The 22,234-nt window shown below is 40.9% G+C and overlaps 1 protein-coding gene across 2 annotated transcripts in view; it reads right to left on the reverse strand.

Moving 5' to 3' along the window:
- ipcef1 (interaction protein for cytohesin exchange factors 1) overlaps window positions 1–22,234 on the reverse strand; it is a 169,033-nt gene that overhangs the window by 93,904 nt on the left and 52,895 nt on the right. Inside the window, exon 1 of one of the 2 annotated variants that reach the window (XM_048535946.2) lies at window positions 17,639–17,718. The exons of the other annotated variant lie outside the window; for it this stretch is intronic. Within the exon in view, the coding sequence (XP_048391903.1) occupies window positions 17,639–17,692 (54 nt within the window). The 5' untranslated portion in view covers window positions 17,693–17,718. Of the gene's footprint in view, window positions 1–17,638; window positions 17,719–22,234 lie in introns of those variants that run through there. 2 annotated transcript variants of the gene reach the window in all.

The raw sequence follows: 22,234 nt of genomic DNA on the forward strand, positions 1-22,234 counted from the left end.
CCTGGGCAATTTTTCACATTGTCTGGTAAATACCAGAATTGTAACCGTACTGGAAGAGCTTGGCTAAGGGAGCAGCAGTTCTGGAGCACAAGCCTTCAGTACTACTGCTGGAATGTTGTCAGGGCCCATAGCCTTTGCAGTATCCAGCGTCTTGAACTGTTTCTTGATATCGTGTGGAGTGAATCAAATTGGCTGAAGACCAGTATCTGTAGTGCTGGGAGCCACTGGAGAAGGCTGAGATGAATCATCCACTCAGCATTTCTGGCTGAAGATTGCTGCAAAAGCTTCAACCTTATCTTTTTCCGTGATGGACTGGGTGCTTTCATCATTGAGGACGCAGCTATTTGTGGAGCTTCCTCCTCAGTGACTTGTTTACTTGTGGTAGGACTGTAAAGCTTAGATCTGATCTGGTGGTGATGGGATTGCTTAGCTCTGTCTATCACTGGCTGCCTATGCTGTTTGGTATGTAAGTAGTCCCGTTTGGTGGCTTCACCAGATTGACTCCTTATTTTTAGGTATGTCTGGTGCTGTTCCTGGCATGCTCTCCTACATGTTCTATTGAAGTAAGGTTGATCCCTGGCTTGATGGTAATGGTTAAGCAGGGGATATGCTGGGCCATGAGGTTACAGATTGTGCTGGAGTACAATCCTGCTGCTCTTGATGGCCCACTGCACCTCATGCCTTGTGTTGCTAGATCTGTTCAAAGTCTGTCTCATTAGTACAGCGACAGTATCACAAAAAACAATGGAAGTTATTGTCCTTATGAAGGTGGGACTTCATTTCCACAAGTACTGTCTGGCGGTCACTCTTACCAGTGCTGTCATGGACAGATACTTCTGCAACTGGCAAGTTGGTAAAGATGAGTTCATATGTTTTTCCCTCTTGTTGGTTCCATCACCACCTGCCACAGACCTAGTCCAGCAGCTATGTCCTTTAGGACCTAACCAGCTTAATAAGTAGTACTGCTGCTGAACCATTCTTGGTGGTAGACATGAAATTCCCCCACTCAGAGTACATTTTGTGCTCTTGCCATCCTCAGTGCTTCCTTCTAATGTTGTTCAACATGGAGGAGTACTGATTCATTAGTTGATGGAGGATGGTACACGGTAATCAGCAGGTGTTTTCCTTGGCCGTGTTTAACATAAAGCCATGAGACTTCATGCAGTCCTGAGCCAATGTTGATAACTCCCAGGGCAACTCTCTCCTGACTGTAAACCACTGTGCTGCCCCCTCTGCAGGGTTTCTCCTGTTGGTGGGATAGGACATATCCAGGGATGGTAATGGTGGTGTCTGGGATGTCGTTTGTAAGGTATGATTCTGTGAGTATGACATATGTCAGGCTGTTGCTTGACTAGTCTGTGAGACAGCTCTCCCAATTTTGGCACTCGCCCTCAGATGTTAGTGAGGATCACTTTGCAGGGTTAAAAACTCTGCTTCTGCCATTGTCTTTTCTGATGTCGAGGTTGATGCCGGGTGATGGACTACCACATGGTAGACTATTGGAGCACAGCTGCAACAGTACCTACCTGTTTTTAACCTCAATCCCTCCAGCAAAGCTGACAATATTCCATTTGCCTTCTTAATTACCTGCTGCACCTGCAAACCAACTTTTTGTGATTCATGCACAAAGAATGCAGGTCCCTCTGCACAGTGGCATGCTGCAATTTTTCACCATTTAAATAGTAGTCATTTTGTTGTTATTCTTACCAAAATGGATGACCTCACAATTTACCAACATTGTATGTCATCTGCCAGACCCTTGCCCACTCACTTAACCTACATATATTCCTCTGCAGACTTTGCTGTACCATTCACTTTTGTGTCATTTGTGAACTTGAACACACCACATGTGACCCCCATCTCCAAATCATCTATGTAAATTGTAAACAATTGATCCCTGAGGCACACCACCAGCCATGATCGCCAGCAGAAAAACATCCATTTATCCTCACTCTTTGCTTTCTGTTAGTTAACCAATTCTCTATCCATGCTAATATATTATCTGCAACACTGTACACCTAAACCTTATGCAGCAGCTTACTGTGCAGCACATTATCAAATGCCTTCTGGAAATCCAAATATACCACATCCACCAGTACCCTGTTGTCTACCATGCTTGTGATGTCCTCAAAGCATTCCGGTAAGTTAGTTGAACATAATCTGCCTTTCATGAACACATACTGCGTCTGCCCAATGGGACAACTTCTATGCAGATGTTTCTCTATTTCTTCCTTAATGATCGATTCAAGCATTTTCTCAACTGTGGAAGTTAAGCCAATTGGCCTATATTTACTTGCCTCACGTCCACCTCCTTTTTTAAACAGTGGAGTCATATTTGCTATGTTCCTATGTGATGGAACAGGTCCAGAGTCTAGAAAATGTTGGTAAATTACCACAAATGTATTTGTTATTTCCCCCACCATTACTTTTGGTACCCTGAGATGCATTCTATCAGGGCCAGGAGATTTGGCTACCTTCAGCTCCAATAGCTTGACCAACACTTTAGTGATAATGATTGTTTCTAGGTCCTCACCTGCCATTGTCTCCTTGTAATCAATTATTAGCATATTTATTTGTGTATTCCACTGCGAAGACCAACACAAAATACCTGTTCAACACCTCAGCCTTTTCCATATTTCCCATTATTAAACCCCCTTCTCACTCTCTAAAGAACCAAAGCTTACCTTAGCTATTGTTTTTCACTTTATATATTTGTAAAAATGTTTACAGTCTATTTTTATCTCCTGATCTTACTCTCATATTTTATCTTCCCTTTTTTTATAGCTTTTTTGTGGCTTTCTGTGGGCCTTTAAAGATTTCTCTTTGTCACTTTGCATGCATTAGTTTTCAATTTGATATCCTCCTTTATTTCCTCAGTTATCCAAAGCTGATTATCTTTTTTCCTACTGTCCTTCCTTTTCACTGGTATATGCTTTTGTCGAGTACTGTGAAAAACTGCTTTGAAAGTCCTGTACTGTTCCTCAATTGTCCTGCCATATAGCCTTTGCTCCCAGACTACCTTAGCCAACTCCTCCCTCATCCCATTGTAGGCTCCCTTGTTTAAGCACAAGACACTCCATCTGTAAGGATCCCTAATTATGAGTTAATCAAATATTCCTGTCTTCTTACACAGGATCAGGTCTAGAATAACTTGCTCCTTCATAGGTTCCAGTATATGCTGTTTGAGGAAGCTATCATGGAGACATTCTATGAGCTCCTTCTCAAGGTTGCCTTCACCAGTTGGGTTTGACCAATTAATACATAGATTAAAATCCCCCATGATAATTGCCACATAATTTTTACATGCATCAGTCATTTCTTTGTTTATTACCTGCCCTACCATGATGTTGTTATTTGGTGGCCTATCGACTATGTCTATCAGTGACGTTTTCCACTTACTTTTTCTAATTTCCAACTACTTTTCTCCACAGAACCTATATTACCTCTCATGATTGATATCATCTGTAAATATCAGAGTTACACCACATCTCTTTGATACCCCTGGATATTTAACTCCTACTCATGGCTACTCTGCAAACTTGTCTCTATAATGGCCACTAAATCACACCCATTCACCGTGATTTGTGCCATCAACTCATTTAGCTTGTTACGAATGCTACATGCATTCAGGTAGAGTGGCCCTTCTGCTACTTTTCATATTTTTTTTCATTTAGAATCTTAACATCTCCACCAGAAGAACCTTTGTTTTTAAACATTCTCTCTTTTTCTGTCAGTACCTGGTTTCCACTCATCTTAATGCTACACTGCTCAGCTACTTCCTGCTTGTTATTTATTGTCTTGATTCTTTCTCCTTAAGGTCTCACTCCCACTCTAACTAACTCAGAGCCTCCCCTTAGGGTCTCATTCCTTGCCAAACTAGTTTAAAGCCCACCCAATAGTGCTAGCAAAACCACGCGCAACAATATTACATGAGTAACAAGATCAAGAGTATCCATAACGAACCACCTCAATGATGGTATGGATGTTAGGTCAAAAACAAAGCTGAAGCAATATTTTTCAGCATGAAGTACCAAGTTGCTAATTCCTCACAGCTTTCTCAAAAAAAAACTGACACAACAAATCCTTTAGGTACTGGCAACATCCTCCAGAGTGAGTCATGCCTATAGCCTGACAATTGCAATATAACGCAACTCTGAGATCTACCTAAAAAAAGTGGAAATTTTAACAGCTATGCCCAGTGCACAAAAAGCATGATAAATCCAATCCAATTTCATGCCATATTAGTCCAATCATCAACAAGGTGCCATGGACAACACAAACAAGTGGCATTTATTAGCTGCTCAACAATTCTCAGAAGCTGCATGACACCAGGTTATAGTCCAACAGGTTTATTTGAAATGACAAGCTTTTGGAGTACTGCTCCTTCATCAGGTGATTGAGCCTGATGAATGAGCAGCACTTCAAAAGCTTGTGAATTCAAATAAATCTGTAGGACTTTACGTGGTGTTGGGTGACTTCTAACTTTGTACACCCCAGTCCAACACTGGCACCTTCACATCATGGCAACAATTTCTCAGTTTGGGCTTCATCAAGGCCATTTAGCTTCAGACTGCACCTCCTCTTCATTTTCTATACTAAATAGAACATAGGGCCAATCTATGCAACCTGTGGTCATAATTGAACACCTTAAGCCCAGGCATCATTCAAGTGAACTTGTGTTATACACTATCCAAGGCTGATATCTTGAGATAAATTGCCTAGAGCCACATGTTAGTGAGATCTGACCTGTGTCTTACTACAACCATAGTTTTCATTCCATTGCCTTTCAGCCCCCTTGAGATATTCTAATAACCTTCAAAATTATTTTTCACATCATCCATTAGGTTTTAGAGATTTCTGCTCTGAACTATGAAATCTATGTGTTTTTCTACAATTTCTAGCTTCTCACCACTTAGAAAATACTTTGATTTCAATTTTTGGGTCTAATGGACATGGTCTCACACAAAACTGCCACAATTGTAACCAATTGTTTATCTATGCAAAAAATATTACGCACTACACCGTGACCTCTTATTTGTTTATTAACTTTTAATATGGCACATTATCAAATACCTTCCGCAAACCTAAGAACACCACATATATACTTTTCCTTTATGGCATTTGGTAAGTATATACGTAACTGATAAACCTGACCTCTGCTCAAAGGTTCTGCTGCAACTAGGACAGAACATGACTCATGATTGAGATTTGGAGGAGTAGATGGCTCAGGATTTTCTTTCCCTGCATTTTCTGTCTGTACTAAATATTCACCCTCTTTTCTCACAATCTCAAGAAAGTTTTTTGTTATCAAAGTCAACATCAAAGCATCTATGTGAAGACTCATACAGTATCTTTGTGGTTCTTCCTTTCACTGCCACAAAGATATTCCTGTGATATCTTATTTCAATTTCAAAGTCACCCTCTCACAAGGTATTGGATAACATGGAGTGGGGAAAAAGATCCAAAGGAAACTGCTGCCGGCAAATTATCCCTGTTTACCTGCATTCGTGATTGGAAATGGGTCAAACGGCTCACCATAATCGGGATATGCCTGAGCTTGATGTCACCGAACTATTGAAACATTATATATGAGCATAGAGGTTAGGAGCAAACCTAGGCCATTTGGCCAATCAAGCCTAATTCAACATTCTAAAAGATCATGGCCAATTGGATTGTGGCCTCGATCCACATTGCATGCCACCCTTGATAACTTCGGCTCCAAAGCAAGAGCTAAGGTCGAAGCACTTGACAGGAAATACAGTTAGAAGTGCCAGGTGAATTCATAGAATCCCTACAGTGTTGAAGCAGGCCATTCAGCCCATTGAGTCACACTGACTCTCCAAAGACCATTCCACCCAAACTCATTCTATCCCTGCATTTCCCATGGATAATCCACTTTAACTTGCACGTTTTTGGACCGTAGGAGGAAACCACACTCACATACATATGTACACGCATACACAAGGAGAATGTGCAAATTTCACTCAGAGATTCACCCAAGGCTGGAATCAAACATGGGTTCCTGGTGTTGTGAGGCAGCAGTGCTACCCACTGCGCCAATGTACTGCTTGGTGATCCATTTTGGATGCTTCCTGAGATCCCCAAGGATCCCTTCAACTCATTTCACATGATTTAAAGAAATAGATGAAGTTACTGAATGCTGCAAAGGCTATGTGTCCTGGCATTCTGGACATAGTACTGAAGACTTGTGCTCCAGAGTTAGTAATGCTCCTAACCAAACTGTTCCTGTACACCGGATATCTATCCAAAAATTTGGGAAATTGCCCCAGATATATCCTGTACACAAAAAAGAAAGACAAATCTAACACGGCCAATTACCAGCCAGTCAATCTACTCTTGATCATCCTGATGCTGATCTTCCTGACGATGCTATCATGTTGCACTTACTGAACAATAAACTGCTCATTGATGATCAGTTTAAATTAAAACATGAACATTCAACTACCGACCTCATTACAGCCTTGGTTCAAACTGAGCTGGACTCAAGACAAAAAATGAAAGTGATTAATTGTAACATTAAAGATATTTGACTGACTGGTAACAAAGGGCTCTGGCAAAACTGGAGCCAATGGAAATCAGGGACAAATCTCTCTGCTGGATGGACTCATACTGAGCACAAAGGAACATATTCTGGTCATTACAGATCTACTACCTCAGTCCGAGGACATCACTACAGGAATTCCTCAGGGTAGTGTCCTTGACCTAACTATCTTCAACTGCATTGCCAATGACCTTCCCTCCAACTCCTTCCACAATCGTACCATCTGGAAGATACACTACAGCAACTCAACAAGGCTCCATAGCCTGAGCCTTCTAAACCAGTGATCTCTATCACCTAGTGCAAAGGCAGCTGATAAAAGAGATCACTACCATTGAAATTTCCCTTCAAGTTACAAGTTATTTAGACATGCTGTACTAATATTCCTTCATTGTGGATGAGACAGAATGCTAGAACACCTTTCTGAACAGGACTCTGGGTGTACTGACACCACATAGGCTGCAGCAGTTCAAGAAAGTGGCCGACTATCACCTTCTCAAAGTAATTAGGGATAAGCAACTGGCCTAATTAACAACGCTCATATTCCATAAATGAATAAAACAGATATTCCTGGCTAACCTAATACCTTTTGGTCCATTTGTTAGTCAGAAATCTATTTATCACTGCCTTAAAAATATTCAATGACCCTACCTCCATCACGCTTTGCATATGAGAATTCTGCAGACTCATGCTCTGAGATGAAACATTCTTCCTCATCTCTGCCTTAAATGGGACACATCTATGTGCCCTAGCTCTAGTCTCTTCTACGGGGAGAAACATTCTTACAGCATTCACTCTGTTAAGTCTCTTCAGGATCTTACATGTTTCAATACAATCACTTCTAATTGTTCTAATTTCGAAAAGATAAAGCCTAAACCTGTCCAACGTTTCCTCATACAACAGCCTCCTCTTAGTTAAGTGAACAATCTCTCGTCTGCCTCTAATGCAGTTATGTCCTTTGTGAAACTAAGAAACTAAAGCTCTCAATGTGGTTTCACCAATGTCCAATGCTACTTAGCAAAACATTCACTAATTAAGCAGAGAAATCAGAGTTAATCCTTTGGGTTGAGTGACCTTTTCACAGATTTCTGTTTTTGTTTCTGATTTAAAGTATCCACAGTTCTTTCAATTTTTGGCCCCACTAATTAAATTCTACTCCCCTTACAATAGACAACATTCTATTTCCCTTCTTAATTACTTGTTGTACTTGCATGTTATATCCTTTCATATTACAGGATACTCAGATCCTATTGTATCCCAGAGTTCTGCAATCTCTCTGCAGTTGAACAACATGCTGCTTTTCCATTCTTCCTGTCAAAATGACACATTCACATTTTCCCACATTACATTTCATCTGCCAAATTTTTGCCTACTCACTTAACTATTTATATTCTTTTGCAAAATCTCTCTATCCACCTTACTTTTGTACCTATCTCTGTGTCAGCAGAAAACTTAGCAGCTATACATTCAGTCACTTCATCTAAGCCATTTATATAGATTCTAAATTGTCATCTTGTCGACCTGAAAATGAACCATTTATTCTGCTGTTTCCTGTTGGCTAACCAATTGTTTATCCGTGCACAAAATGTTATGCACCACACCATGATCTCTTATTTTAGCAACTTTTGATGTGGCACATTATCAAATGCCTTTTGCAAATCTAACATCACATAAACAGCTTTATCTACGTTGCTTGATACTTCCTCCAACAGTTCTAATAAGTTAATCAAACATGATTTCCCTTTCACAAAACCATATTAACCATATCTGATTGCTTTGAAATTTTTAACAGCCCCACTGCAACCACTGAGACCATCACACTATAAGATGCAGGAGCAGAATTAGGCCATCAGTCTATTAAGTATACTGTGCCATTGGGTCATAGCTGATATGTTTCTCAACCACATTCTTCTGCCTTCTCCCCATAACCTTTGACCCCGTTACTAATCAAGAATCTATCTACCTCTGTCAGACACTCAATGACTTTGCCTCCACAACATTCTACAGTCTCTCGGTGCTTTATAAATTTCAAAGCAATCCTCCCTCATCTTTCTAAACTCAATCAAGTACAAACCCAGAGTTCTCAACTGCTCCTCATATGACAAGTTCTTCATTCTGAGAATCATTCTTATGAACCTCCTTTGGACCCCCTCCAATGCCAGCACATCCTTCCCTGGATGTGAGGCCCAAAACTGCTCACAATATTCCAAATGCAGTCTGACCAGAGCTTAAACAGCCTCAGTAGTACATCTCTTCTCTTGTATTCTAGTCCTCTTGAAATGAATATTAACATTGTATTTGCCTTCAAAACCAACAACAGGACCTACATGTTATCCTTAAGAGAATCCCAAACAAGGACTCCCAAGTCCCTTTGTGCTTCAGATTTCCAAAACTTTTCCCCGCTTAGAAAATAGTCTATACCTCTATTCTTCCTGCTAAAGTGCAAAACCTCATACTTCCCCTTTTTTTTCATTTGCCATTTCTTTGCTCACTCTCCTAGCCTGTCCAATTCCTTCTTCAGCCTTCCCAGTTCCTCAACACTACCTGCCCCTCCACATATCTATGTGTCACCTGCAAACTTAGTAACAGTGCGCTCTATTCCTTCATTGTTAACATAAAGTGTGAAAAGTTTTGGTCCCAACGCTGTCCCCTGCGTAACTCCATTAGTTGCTAGCTGCCATACCGAAAAAGACCTTTTATCCTCACTGTGTGCCTTCTGCCAGATGGCCAATTCTCCATCCATGCCAATACCCTGTCAAAAACAACATGGGATCTTATCTTATTTAGAACCTCCTGGGAGGCATCCTGCAAAAGGACAACTGGAAGTACAAATAGATGACATCCAATAGCTCTCCTTTGTCTAACTTGCTTGTTATCTCTTCAAAGAACTCTAACAGGTTTGTCAAGCACGACCTCCCCTTGATGAGTTCGTGTTGATTCAGCCCGATTTCGCCATGTACTTCCAAGTACTCCTCAATCTCATCCTTAATAGTGGACTCTAAATCTTACCATCAATCAAGGTCAGATAGTTCTTACTATCTCTTAACCAGCCTATAGTTTCCTGTCTTCTGCCTTCCTCCCTGCTTAAACACTGGTGTCACAACAGCCATTTTCTAGTTCTCTGAGGCCCTCCCTAATTCTAGTGATTCCAGAAAGATCAGCCCCAGTGCCTCCACAATTTCCTCAGCGATGTCCTCCAGAGCTCTGGGGTGTGATTCATCATGTCCACATGATTTATCCATCTTTAGACTTTTCAGCTGCTCCAGAACCTTCTCCTTAGTAATAGGCACTATACTCACCTCTCCCCCGACTTGCTTGAAGTTCTGGTATGCTGCTGATATCTTCCACTGTTGAAACTGATCCGAAGTACCTATTCAGTTCCCCTGCCCTTTCTTTGCTCCCCATCACTACTTCTCCAGTCTCATTTTCCAACAGTCCAATGTCCACTTTTGCCTCTATTTATCTTTTAGATATCTGAAAACACATTTATAAGTTTGGGATTGAACTCAAGGTGCTACGTATCGAGTTGAGGGATAATCATAAATCGTAAGCGGAGAACCTGGGCCTGGAATGTCCAGTAGTTTGGCACCATGCATACACTTTACGGGTGAAATCTGTTATACATTTTCAGACAGCAGAAGGGAAAGATTTGTCACATGTCTGCGATTCTCAAACTGCTTCAATACCATTAATGGTCAAATCAGATCAATTTGCCTTATGCGTGGAACTGAATGAAGGTAATAGATCTGTATATCAGAATCTATAGTGCTAGTGGTATCAACAGTGAGAATGGGTAGGAATTGCAAGGATACAGTAAAGGGCCATCACATTCTCCAGCATTGCCGAGATAGTGAAGTTGTGAGGTGAATTGGAAGTAGTCTTGGGGTGTAGAACAATTTGGAAGTATGCACTGTCCTGCCTCACTGGGATGGTGTAAGGTGCACTATTTGAAGAGTCTTCACAACCACGTGTAATTTCCATACCATGTCACTAAACATTCTGACTTCAAACTCAGTTGTTCCTCTCTCACTGTTGCCATGTCAAAATCTGGAACTTCCTTTCTAACAGCACGTTAGCATGCTTGCACCACTTGGGTTCCAGTAGTTTAAGATAGCTCACATCCAGTTTCTCAAGGGCAGTAGGGGTTAGGGGAAAATGCTGGTTTTATCTGCACTATCCATACCTTATGAACAAAGGATAAAAGGATGTTGAATATTGTATTTAACTTGGATTTATCCTGGTCTCCTACAGATTATTCAGTAGACTCCGACTGATCTTGATATCAGTTTGCCCTGAACTATTAGTGAACTTGTTGAAACATTTAGACAGCAAGACCCAACAGGTTCAATTGCTGTGTTTCTTTCTCTCTACACTGCAATCTCATTGTTGGAAAAAACAGGTCAATTGATGACACTCCTGTTGCAAGTTTAATGATGGGTTGAAAATATAGTAAAAGCTACAGAGCAGGACACATGCCTTGGGTCTTCTGACCACTGTCAGAAATCTCCAAATGCAAAATTTAGTGTCTGTGAAAAGAAGTCCTACACACCTTGTCATGCCTCACTACTATGAAATTTGCTGATTGCAAGTAATTTGTGCGCAGCACTCAACTTTGCCAAGTGCCATTAAAAATAGGAGCAAGTTTGAATCTGCCTTGTTGGTACAGGTCGAGGGCAACAGAATGTGCAAAAGGTCTCTGCCCAAATTCCCTGCACTTTTCTGTCTGGAATGAATTTTCCTGGAAGCAAACCACAGGAAAATTAATTTTAGTATTGCAGAGGGCACTCATTCAGAGGCAATGACTCCATCTTGAAAGTGGAGATCCAGGTAGACAGGATAGTGAAGAAGGCATTTGGTATGCTTGTCTTTATTGGTCATTGAATTGAGTATATGAGTTGGAAGGTCATATTGCAACTGTACAGGACATTGGTTAGGCCAATTTTGGAATATGGTAAGACTCTCCACTTGTAAATTAACGGTGACTTCTTGACAGGATACTGTCTTCTGTTGAGTGATTTCATTAACTTTCATAAAATTTCATACTGGAACTATGTCTCCGTCAAACCTTATTCAGAATCATTAGCTTCCAAGGCAACACAATTACAAAGGCTGAGCCAGTGAACCTTTACGAAACAGGAACTTTAGCACCTCTCCTGAATGTGGAGTTGTCAAACCTCCAAGACAGGTTTAGAGTTGTGAAGAATTATCAAATAATTTGCTCAATAAAGTACGCAATCCAGGAGGAAAGTCACAGGACAACAAGAAAATTGAAGTTTATTTTCCACTTGCATTTAGCCCTTTCCATTCATTAACTGTAAAAGCACTGACAAAGGATAAATGTTGTTTTACTATTCAGGGCTGTTGAGATTGGGAAATCATGCAATTAAACTGCTGGAACTTGTCCAAAGAGTTAGCAACCCTCTCCGAATGCATACTTTTGTGTTTTTAGTTAGTTCATGGTTAATTTTATGTTGATTGTCAGTTCAGATTCTTGAGCTTAACAGTTCTAAGTTGGCTACCAGCATCTAAATGGTTAAACCTGGTTTTCCCATGCAGCAGGCAATTAAAAACTATGAATCTGTCGCCAGGAGACGGAAAACTGATACAACAGCACAGACAATGGGCTGGCTCCCAGACATCAGACTCCCAGAATGAAAATTCAAAGATAAAAGCAGCGAGTGATTCATGCATTGTGGCCTATAAGAACTCCTTTTGCACATTACTTGAAAAAAATCTAACCAAACACAAACATCTATTTTGGTACAATTATGCTAAAATACGGTGCATGCAATATCTAAAAATGGACACACTCAGCATATGTCATTTAAATTTGGTTTCAACAATACAGTAATAAAACATGCACAAGCTTCATAGATGGGTATAGACTGAGGCTGTGTAACAGATATTGGTTCTTTTCAGAACTGTAGCTTATACACCTGCAAAAGGAAAAAAAAATCCCTTCAGGCAAAGGTTTAACCACAACTGATATGAAAAATTACCTACCACAACCCCAATCAAAACAAAGGCTTAAATATCACCAAAATAAAGTTAGGTTTTTACTCAGCTCTGCCAAAACCACTTCTTGATTTCTAAGAGCTATGCAGAGTGACAGATATGTAGCTCCCAGGAGGCCATTCTGCTATTCTGCTTGTGCTAGCTCTTTCTAAAATTAATCTCCCTGATTAAGGGTTGTTGGAAGTGGGACTGAGTCACAGTGAATTAGTGAGGAGTCAGAGGTCATGCAGGGTTTTTGACAAGATAGAATCAGCACCAGATGGCAGGTTGGAGAACAGTGAACAGTGGCTGAAGGATGCTGAACATTCAGAGCATGGGAAGGAATGGGTTACCAAAAACTGAGAAGATCAGAGCAGGAAGAATGATTGGCAGCTGCCCAGAGTTGAGGAAGTTCAGGAGAGTGTTGTTCATGTGTAGAAGAGGTGGGGGTCTCAAGGGTTTAATTCTTAGGCAGGTGGGGAAGAGGTCTTGAGTTTTAAACCTTGATGCATATATACATACTCAGAAATGAGAAAGACATAGTCACCAGAATTTCCACAGACGTTGGTTCAGCAGCAAAGTATTATGTGGAATTGGCGCAGTGAGGTGCACCCAGTAATTGGATGAGTATAAATTAGCAATTCACTGTCATTTACGAAAGTTGTTCCCAATGGATGGTAAATGGGGAATGAAGAAACAGAGAATTCAGACTCTCATTGAATAACCAAGATGGAAGAAAGAATCAGCTACTTTTAGTTCTGAAGAAGGGTTATTGGATCTGAAACATTCACTCTGCATTTTCTCCACTGATACTGCCAGGCCTGTTGAATTTTTCCAGCAATTTCTGTATTATTTCTGCTTTCCAAAATCAACAATTCTTTGTTTTATGTTATTATGGAAGGAAGAAGGATCATTTTTACATTGGCCACAATTTGGGATTTTTCACCACAAGTGGTTAATCAGTTGCAGAGAAGACCATTAAAATGGAATTGACATAAATGTTTAAAGAGTCCAGGGGAATGTAAGTTCAGGAAAGAGTCTCAATACAGGTACAGGTACCAGTAGGGTTGAAGTCAAGAGGATAATAGCCTCTCCTGCAAAGAAATTTGTATCACTCAATTAAAAATTCTCTTTTATCCAGACAGAGCCGAGGGAATGGCTTAGAAATATTGTTGCTGAGCTGAGTTTGGGGCAATTGCCATTGAGAAGTGTCACAAAGAAAGAGCTTATTGGCCTTTGTGTAGTCACTGGGTTTGGTTCCAGACGTTATAAGTGGTTAGCACTGCTGCCTCACAAGGCTAGGGACCCAGACTCGATTCCACCCTCGGGCCACCGTCTGTGTGGAGTTTGCACACTCTCCCCATGTCTGTATGGGTTTCCTCCAGGTTCTCCGGTTTCTTCCCATAATACAACGATGTGCAGGTTAGTTGGATTGGCCATGCTAAATTGCCCATAATGTTCAGGGATGCGTCAATTAAGTGGGTTATAGGGGGATGGGTCTGTGTGGGATCCTCTGAGGATCGGTGTGGACTTATTGCAGTGAAGGGCCTGTTTCCACACTCTTGGGATTCTATGATTCTGTGTGTAACCTAAGTATAAATTGACTATGAGAAATAACATTCTACCTTTTGATTTGGACTTTTAATCTTCCGAACTTTGTTTTCCCTGTATATGTTCTCCCACTTGGTGTATCTGTGGCAAGCTATGCGTCTTTTATCTGTCTTAATACCGAATCAATACATTATTTGTTTTTTTTTAAGGCTGAAAGTGGATTAGAAATACTTTTTCTTTCCCCTGACTTTTGCCAGTGTGATTACAATGAAGAGTTATTCTCTGCTTATGACAAAATTTAGTGTAGACTTCTATTCTCCTGAATGGCAGGCTGACAAGGAAATTGCTGATTTTCATGATCTAACTAGAATTTTATGCATTTTAGCACAACTTGGGAAATAGTAGGATCCAATTATCGTGTACTTTTCCCACTTCAGTCATGACACTGGTTGGTTCAGAAGCAATTGCTGCTGTGAATTCATTCATGTCATTGCTAAACTGATGTTCGTACAATTTTGTTTTATTAGAGTCACTGGTAAAATCAATACCTGCAATGTTTGCTGTCTTTTGTGAATTTCTCCCTCTTCTGTGCTCCCCCACATGTCTTGCTTACAGATGACTCCTTGGTTTGGACAACCACTCACATAATAACGACTGACATGAACATTTAATCACGAAGAGCCCCATCTCTTTGATACAAACTAAACACATTTGACAGATGTCACATGGCCAAATTTCTGGGAATATCTCTAAACAGAGTTTGCAATTCTCTTTAAAAGATGTAATAGCAACTAACTCAACTAATTTCAGTGTCAATGTAACCCTTGCTTCAACAACATTGCATTTTGGTATTTATTTTCCACTTCCCCACATTTGTGGCAATAATTGCAAATTAATTTCATCATTAACACCCTCGTGAAAAACAATTGTTTCAATTATGAGGTTTAGTCAATTTTTATGTTTTGGGACCATGTCATTAAATTTAAGGCACAATGAAGGTAGTTGCGTGACCAGTTCTGAAATCTGTCTATCGGTCAGAGTGGGTGGTTCGATCATTAAATCAAAGAAGGGGTCACATTGTTTTAACGGGAACAGGCACAGGGAATTTAAACTTGGAGGCAATGGCAGCAGCCTCTGCTTTTCTGTGGGTACGTTCGTGCCTGGGTATTCTTGAAGAAGGAGCACAAGGTGTTCACCAATACTCTTGAGCCTTTAGAGAGAGCTGGGCACCACAACAGGTAGACTGTTTTATTTCCCCATTCAACTCCATTATAATTTAGCCTCCAGCCCCACTACCTCAACTTTGGTGGTCTGAATTGACGTCAATGGACTTTGTGTGTAAATTATTCAATTGGAAAACGAGGGTGATTTACTGATGGTGGTTAATATCCTTAAAAAAAGGATGATTTAGTGATGGGGGAAAAATACATTCAGTTGTGAGTAACAGCATTTCTGGAATGAAAAGAATGGCAGCAGCATTTGCGTTAACATTGGAGACCGTAAATTGCCAAAACCTCAGAAAAATAGTGACAATGTCAGGTTTTAATTGATTGTGCTTTTAACTGTCCATTTATTTCCAAGTTCAAAGAAAATTGAGCTCTCAAAGATAGCTAGTGAGCATTTCTATCGAGGTAAATGACCCATGGGATTAACATTGTGATGGGGAGGGTTCAGAGGCAGCCAATGTAAAAATTGGATCACAGGTTTTCCGAGAATACCACTGAATAGCTGACAGTGTTTTGTGTCTATCTGGATGTGGAAGAGAAGGAGAAATTAGAGACTAAAAAGTTTCAATAGTTTGCACACAGGAGTGCAGAAAACTCGGATTTGTTTTCTTTATTCATTCATGCGATGGTCACTGGCTAGACCATCTTTTGTTGCCCATCGCTAGCTACCATAAGGGTGGTGGTGAGCTGTCTTTTTGAATCACTGCAGTGCATAGAATCCCTATAGTGTAGAAACAGGCCCTTTGGCCCAACAAGTCCACACTGACCCTCAAACATACCATCCAGATCCATCTCCCTATAAGCCACCAAATCTACAAATCTCTGAACACCATGGGGCAATTTAGCATGGCCAATCCACCTAGCCTGCACACCTTTGGACTGTGGGAGGAAACTGGAGCACCTCAAGGAAACCCACACAGACACAGGGAGAACGTGAAAACTCCACACAGACAGTCACCTGAGGGTGGAATCGAGCCCAAGTCCCTGGTGCTGTGAGGCAGCAGTGCTAGCCACTGTGCCACCCCATATGATGTAGGTAGACCCATAATGCAGTTAGGGAGGGTTACCCTCTTTCAGCTTGAGACAGAATCTCTGGGAAACTGAAACTTTACTGTGAAAAGCAGTTCTAAGTTTGCAAGTTAAGAGGCTGAGAAAAGTATGGGAATAAACCCTTGGGAGCTAAGATTTTGGTAAAAAATAATTGCCTATTCAAAGAACAGTGTTGAAGTGTATTTTCACTAGGACTAAGAACGAGAAGGTCGGTTTGCTGTTCTGAGGGTGAAAATACAAGTTGCTGACAAAGATAGTGTTTAGTTAAAAATGTTTTTAAGTTACTTGTTGCAGTAAATCTTAAATATGACATCTTGACCTGTTGATCTTTCAGCTATTTAACTGGATGCTGAAATTTCTTTTTAAAATTTGTCTCTACAGAAATCAGAGCACAAAATATTCACATTCTTACATGTGGAAGACCTTTGAATACAGCAAGATGTTCAAACTGACTTCTTAAAATTATTAAACATCTAAAGGGAAATGGAGCCGTCATTGAAGAAAACTTGTTTTTGTTGCTGTAGACATCAGAAATAACTGGGTGCAAATAAGAGGAGGAAGATTGAGAAATATGCTCTGTTGGGTGACTGAAACCCAAGATGTGCTGCATGACCTTTTTCTAGATCACCTCAAGGCCAACAGCCAGAGTGAAAAGACATCTGCTGTAACAGTCCTTGCATCTATCACTATGGCCACTACTACTTGGTAATACTTGCTTAAACTCCTTGCTTTGTTGGTGTTAGCAAATACTGGTACAAAGAATTGTGGATATGAAGCTCCCTATACAGTAGGTTTTAACCAATACATTGGGATCTAGCAACATCACAACACCACATAATTCCAAAGTATTCATGACAAAACCTTCTGAATTTCAATATGAGAAATGAAATAGATATTCACAGGACATAATATTAAACAATTTAAAAGACAATTTATATTACATAAAGTCGTGAATTAAAGTATTTACATTTTTCAAACAGTTATCTCAATACAGTCATTAATTGTCAATTCACCCAGATGTAATTTTAACTTTTTTAAATGCAGAACATTATGATCCATTGCTTAGAAGTCTGTACAAAAATAATTTCATGTAAAGTTTCTGAGAAAACAGCCCTTATCAGACATGCAGCATTTCTCTTTTTAACCTAGGAACAATGAAATCCATTGACACAAACCTGTCCTTAAAAATTTACAATCAAGTGTACAAACACATGCAAATTTTAAAAAAAGACAAAAAATAAAAACAGATATTACATACCAAGGCTCCCAAGCTACTGGCACTCTCTGTAGCTGCATTAGTTAATGATATCATGTCAAAAAACACAGGAAGTTCTACCCAAACTGGTCAGAGCTACAAATAAATCAAGCGGAAGGGAGCATGCAATATCATCATCTTACAGACTGTGGCTGAAAGACTTTCCAAAAGCTGCTGCTCATATTCTTGACTGTATAATGGATCCCTTTAAATCACTCAAAATGATCTGACCTGCAATGATGTCATTTCAGATAAACAGATTACATGCGGAAGATGTGCATGTTTGTTCAGTCGTCTTAGAACCTACACAAGTTGCAAAGTTGCTCAGAAAAAGAAACCTTGTCTCCAACATAAAGTAAATAAGTGTGATTAAGTGCAGAAAGAAATTCTAACAACCACCCAGTTCTGGCTATCGTGGAGTTCCGGGCTGGTGAAATTAAAGCAGAGTTTGATAGACACATAGTGCAGACTTTGACAACCTAACTGACCAGAGCAACCACATGGCAAAACACCATATCTTAAAAACCCAATGCCGTTACTCAAACATTGATAATAATTTTAAAAAAGGATTAGCACATTTTGACAACATTTTAACCATTTTGTTGCTTGACTGATACTGTCTCACAATTATGTTGTCAATAAAATTTTAAAACATTACAAACAAATTACTGAATTATCAAAATGGGATTGATTGATCAAAATCAGGAGTTACACAAGTCACTAATGTGAGTTATATGCAGCTTCAGAAGGACAGGTTGCAGATCCCTGACATAATGAATCTCGTCAGCTCTCAATATTATCCTGGAAGTAAAGGCCTTGATCTTCTAAGAAGAGAACTGTTATTGCAGCAGTGGTGACTGGTTTTGTACATCGCGACTACATGGAAGGCCTGAAAGTGCTGGGCTCCTTTGGGAATTGCATTAGAAGTTGAATTTCTGGATGCGCAATTACCCAGTACCCCAAAGCCTCCAAAAAAGGCCCAAACTCAAAGTTAGAGTCAAACACATTGAAAGGTTCTGACTGACTTAAACTTAATAGTCCTCCTGGAAAAATCCAACAACACCTTTGTCAAATCTGACCTGATCTCCTGACTCCTCTTGACTCGAAACACATCCCCACTGGAGACAAACTGGTCCCCAATCCACTCTGACTACAGTAAGCATCTACATACTTGCCATCCAATTGCCTCACCTATCTGGCATCCCTTTCCTTCATACTCACATAACTGGCACTACACCCACTCATGCACTTGTCATCCTATCTCACACCTGCTTTGGCAGCCTATTCCCTAAAGCACCTGTCACCTGGCACACTACCTCCTTACTTTCGAGTGGTTGAAAAAGAGGGCAAGTTGAACAAGTTATTTTACTTCTTACACAAGACTAAGAGCATTCATCTCTCATAGCTGAATGAAATGCTAGCAATAATTGTTCAGGGTTTCCAGGAATTAGATTAATTTCCTGCATGCTGCAGCAAGTAACTCAGGAGAAAAAGTACTTAGACAGATGAATTTGGTACCATTTGCTACCAAAATGCTTTGTCTGTCACCAGTGCATGGAGCAAAAGGCAGGAAGGTGAACAAGGAGTGATAACGCAGAAAATCTCGGAAATTATACTTCAAATTTATAATACAAATTTCTCAACAAGATCTGGATGTAATCTGTTCAAAATTTCAAGTCAAAGAGTTTATTTTCTATTTATGTAAATATCTATAAAGGTCAATGTTTCACAGCTGTCTACTACAGCTACTATAGATGAAGTTGCATATAAAAAGCAACCTCCCCATTTCCCTTAGTAATTACTTCCACATACTGCGAACACATTACAATAATAGAGCTAAAGATGAGTTGATCTCTCCCCAAGATAACATGGTATAGAGCTGGATGAACACATGGGGCCAAGCATCATCAGAGGAGCAGGAAAGCTGACATTTTGAGTCTGGACCCTTCTTCTGAAATGAAGGAAGAGAAAGGGATTCTGAAATAAATAGAGAGAGAGGGGGAGGCTGATGGAGGATGGATAAAGGAGCAGATGGTTGGGGGTGGGGTCATGATCCAGGGGCCAGTAGGAGGAGTTGTCAAAGAGCTAGCATCTGGCCTCAGTGATGTGGAGGTAGCACCAAGCCCTGTTGGGTCTTCACCACCTCCGACCACCAAACCATCATCTCCCAAACCACCTACAACCTCATCGTGTTAGGTGACCTCCCACCCACAGCCTCCAACCTCATCGTTCCCCAACCCCACACCGCCCACTTCTATCTCATTCCCAAAATCCACAAACCTGACTGCCCTGGTCGACCCATTGTCTGTGCCTGCTCCTGCCCCACCAAAAGTATCTCCACCTATCTCGACTCCATTTTCTCCCCCTTGGTCCTGGAACTCTCTACATATATCCATGACACCACCCACATCCTCTACCTCCTCCAAAAATTCCGATTCCCTGGTCCCCACACCTCATCTTTACCATGGATGTCCAGTTGTACACTTGCATTCCCCATACAGATGTCTTAAAGGCCCTCTGCTTCTTCCTGACCTGCAGGCCCGACCAGTCCCCCTCCACTGACACACTTATCGGCTTGGCTGAACTTGTCCTCACCCTCAACAATTTCTCCTTCAATTCCTTCCACGTTTATAGACAAAGGGGGAAGCCATGGGTACCCGCATGGGCCCAAGCTATGTCTGCCTCTTTGTAGGATATGTGGAACGATCCCTCTTCCAAAGCTACACTAGCCCTATCCCCCACCTCTTCCTCCGTTACATCGATGACTGTATCAGTGCCGCCTCGTGCTCCCACAAGGAGCACAAACAGTTCATCCACTTCACTAATACCTTCCACCCCACCCTTAAGTTCACCTGGACCATTTCTGATACCTCTGTCTCTTTCCTGGACCTCTCTGCTTCCATTTCTGGCTATCACCTAGAAACCGATATCCATTTTAAGCCTATCAACTCCCACAGCTACCTAGATAACACCTCCTCTCACCCACCTTCCTGCAAAAATGCCATCCCCTATTCCCAATTCCTTCACCTCTGCCACATCTGGTCCCGTGGTGAGACATTCCACACCGCGACTTCCCGTCCATAGTGATCGAAAACGCCCTTCACCATGTCTCTTGCATTTCCTGCAACTCATCCTTCACAACCCCTCCCTGCAACAACTACCAAAACAGAATCTCCCTCAGCAATGCCACCTGAAGGTTGCAGGAACAGCACCTCATATTTCGCTTGGGAACCCTGCAACCCAATGGTATCAATGTGGATTTCATAAGCTTCAAAATCTCCCCTCCCCTGACCACATCCCCAACACCAGCCCACCTCAACCCCGCTTCCCTAACCTGTCTGTCCTTTTTCACACCTATCCAGTCCTCCAACCTCAAGCACCACCCCCATCTCCTACCTACCAGCATCATCCCACCTCCTTGACTTGTCTGTCCTCCCTGGACTGACCTATGCCGACCCTACCTCTCCACCTACACTCATCTTTACTGGCTCCATCCCTGCCTCTTTGGCCTGTCTGTGTCCTCTCTGCCTATCTGCTCCTTTATTCATCTTCCATCTGCCTCCCCCTCTTTCTGTATTTATTTCAGAATCCCCTTCTCCTCTCCATTTTTTGAAGAAGGGTTCAGACCCAAACGTCAGCTTTCCTGCTCCTCTGATGCTGCTTGGCCTGCTGTGTTCATCCAGCTCTACACCTTGTTATCTCAGATTCTCTAGCATTAGCAGTTCTTACTATCTCTGAATTGATCTCTACCCGTGTCTTATTTAAAAAATTGTCAGTCTTCTGCCAACTTTAAGGGCGTTTAAATGGTCATTGGGTAAACATATGGATGATAATGGAATAGTGTAGGTTAGATGGGCTTCAGATTGGTTTCACAGGTCAGCGCAACATCGAGGGCCGAAGGGCCTGTACTGCACTGTAATGTTCTATGTTCTATGTTCTTCTTCAATTCTGGTGAAATAAAAATTTCAGCAAAACAGGAATGTCTTTAAATTGTTGAGAACAAGAACAGTGATTAATATCAGGGCACAAATATCACATCATGATACAATTTGTATCAGATTAGTCAGGTTTGATAAATGCTTGCATGTTATTAATTTAGCCATTCCAGATTTGGAACTGCCTGTCTCTTTCACAAATAATATCGCCATATGTAATTTTCACATCTTTTTGTCGATTACCTGATGAATAGTTGCCCTCAATATTATTGTCTCAGCCACAAACAGCAACAATTTGTAAAAGAGAAACAAATTGTGAGTTAGTGATGGGAAGGATGAATGATAAACCATCCAAATTTTCGTGTTTTGTGCAGGGACAGAAACATAGAAAATTGGAGCAGAAATAGGCCACTTGTCTCTTTGAGCATGCTCTGGTAGTCAGTATGATCATAACTGATGATCCAGCTGAGAACCTTGATCTTGCATTCTCCCTAAATCCTTTGATTCCCTATCACCCTGCGAACTATATCCAACTCCTTCTCAAAAATATTCTGTGTTGTGGTCTCAACTACTTTCTGTAATAGAGAAGTCCATAGGTTCCACTCTCTGGGTGAAGAAAGTCCTCTTCATCTCTCTCCTCAACAGCCCATTCCATATTCTTAGG

The sequence above is a fragment of the Stegostoma tigrinum genome, chromosome 9 (genome assembly GCF_030684315.1).
Source record: "Stegostoma tigrinum isolate sSteTig4 chromosome 9, sSteTig4.hap1, whole genome shotgun sequence".
Classification (NCBI taxonomy): Eukaryota; Metazoa; Chordata; class Chondrichthyes; order Orectolobiformes; family Stegostomatidae; genus Stegostoma; species Stegostoma tigrinum.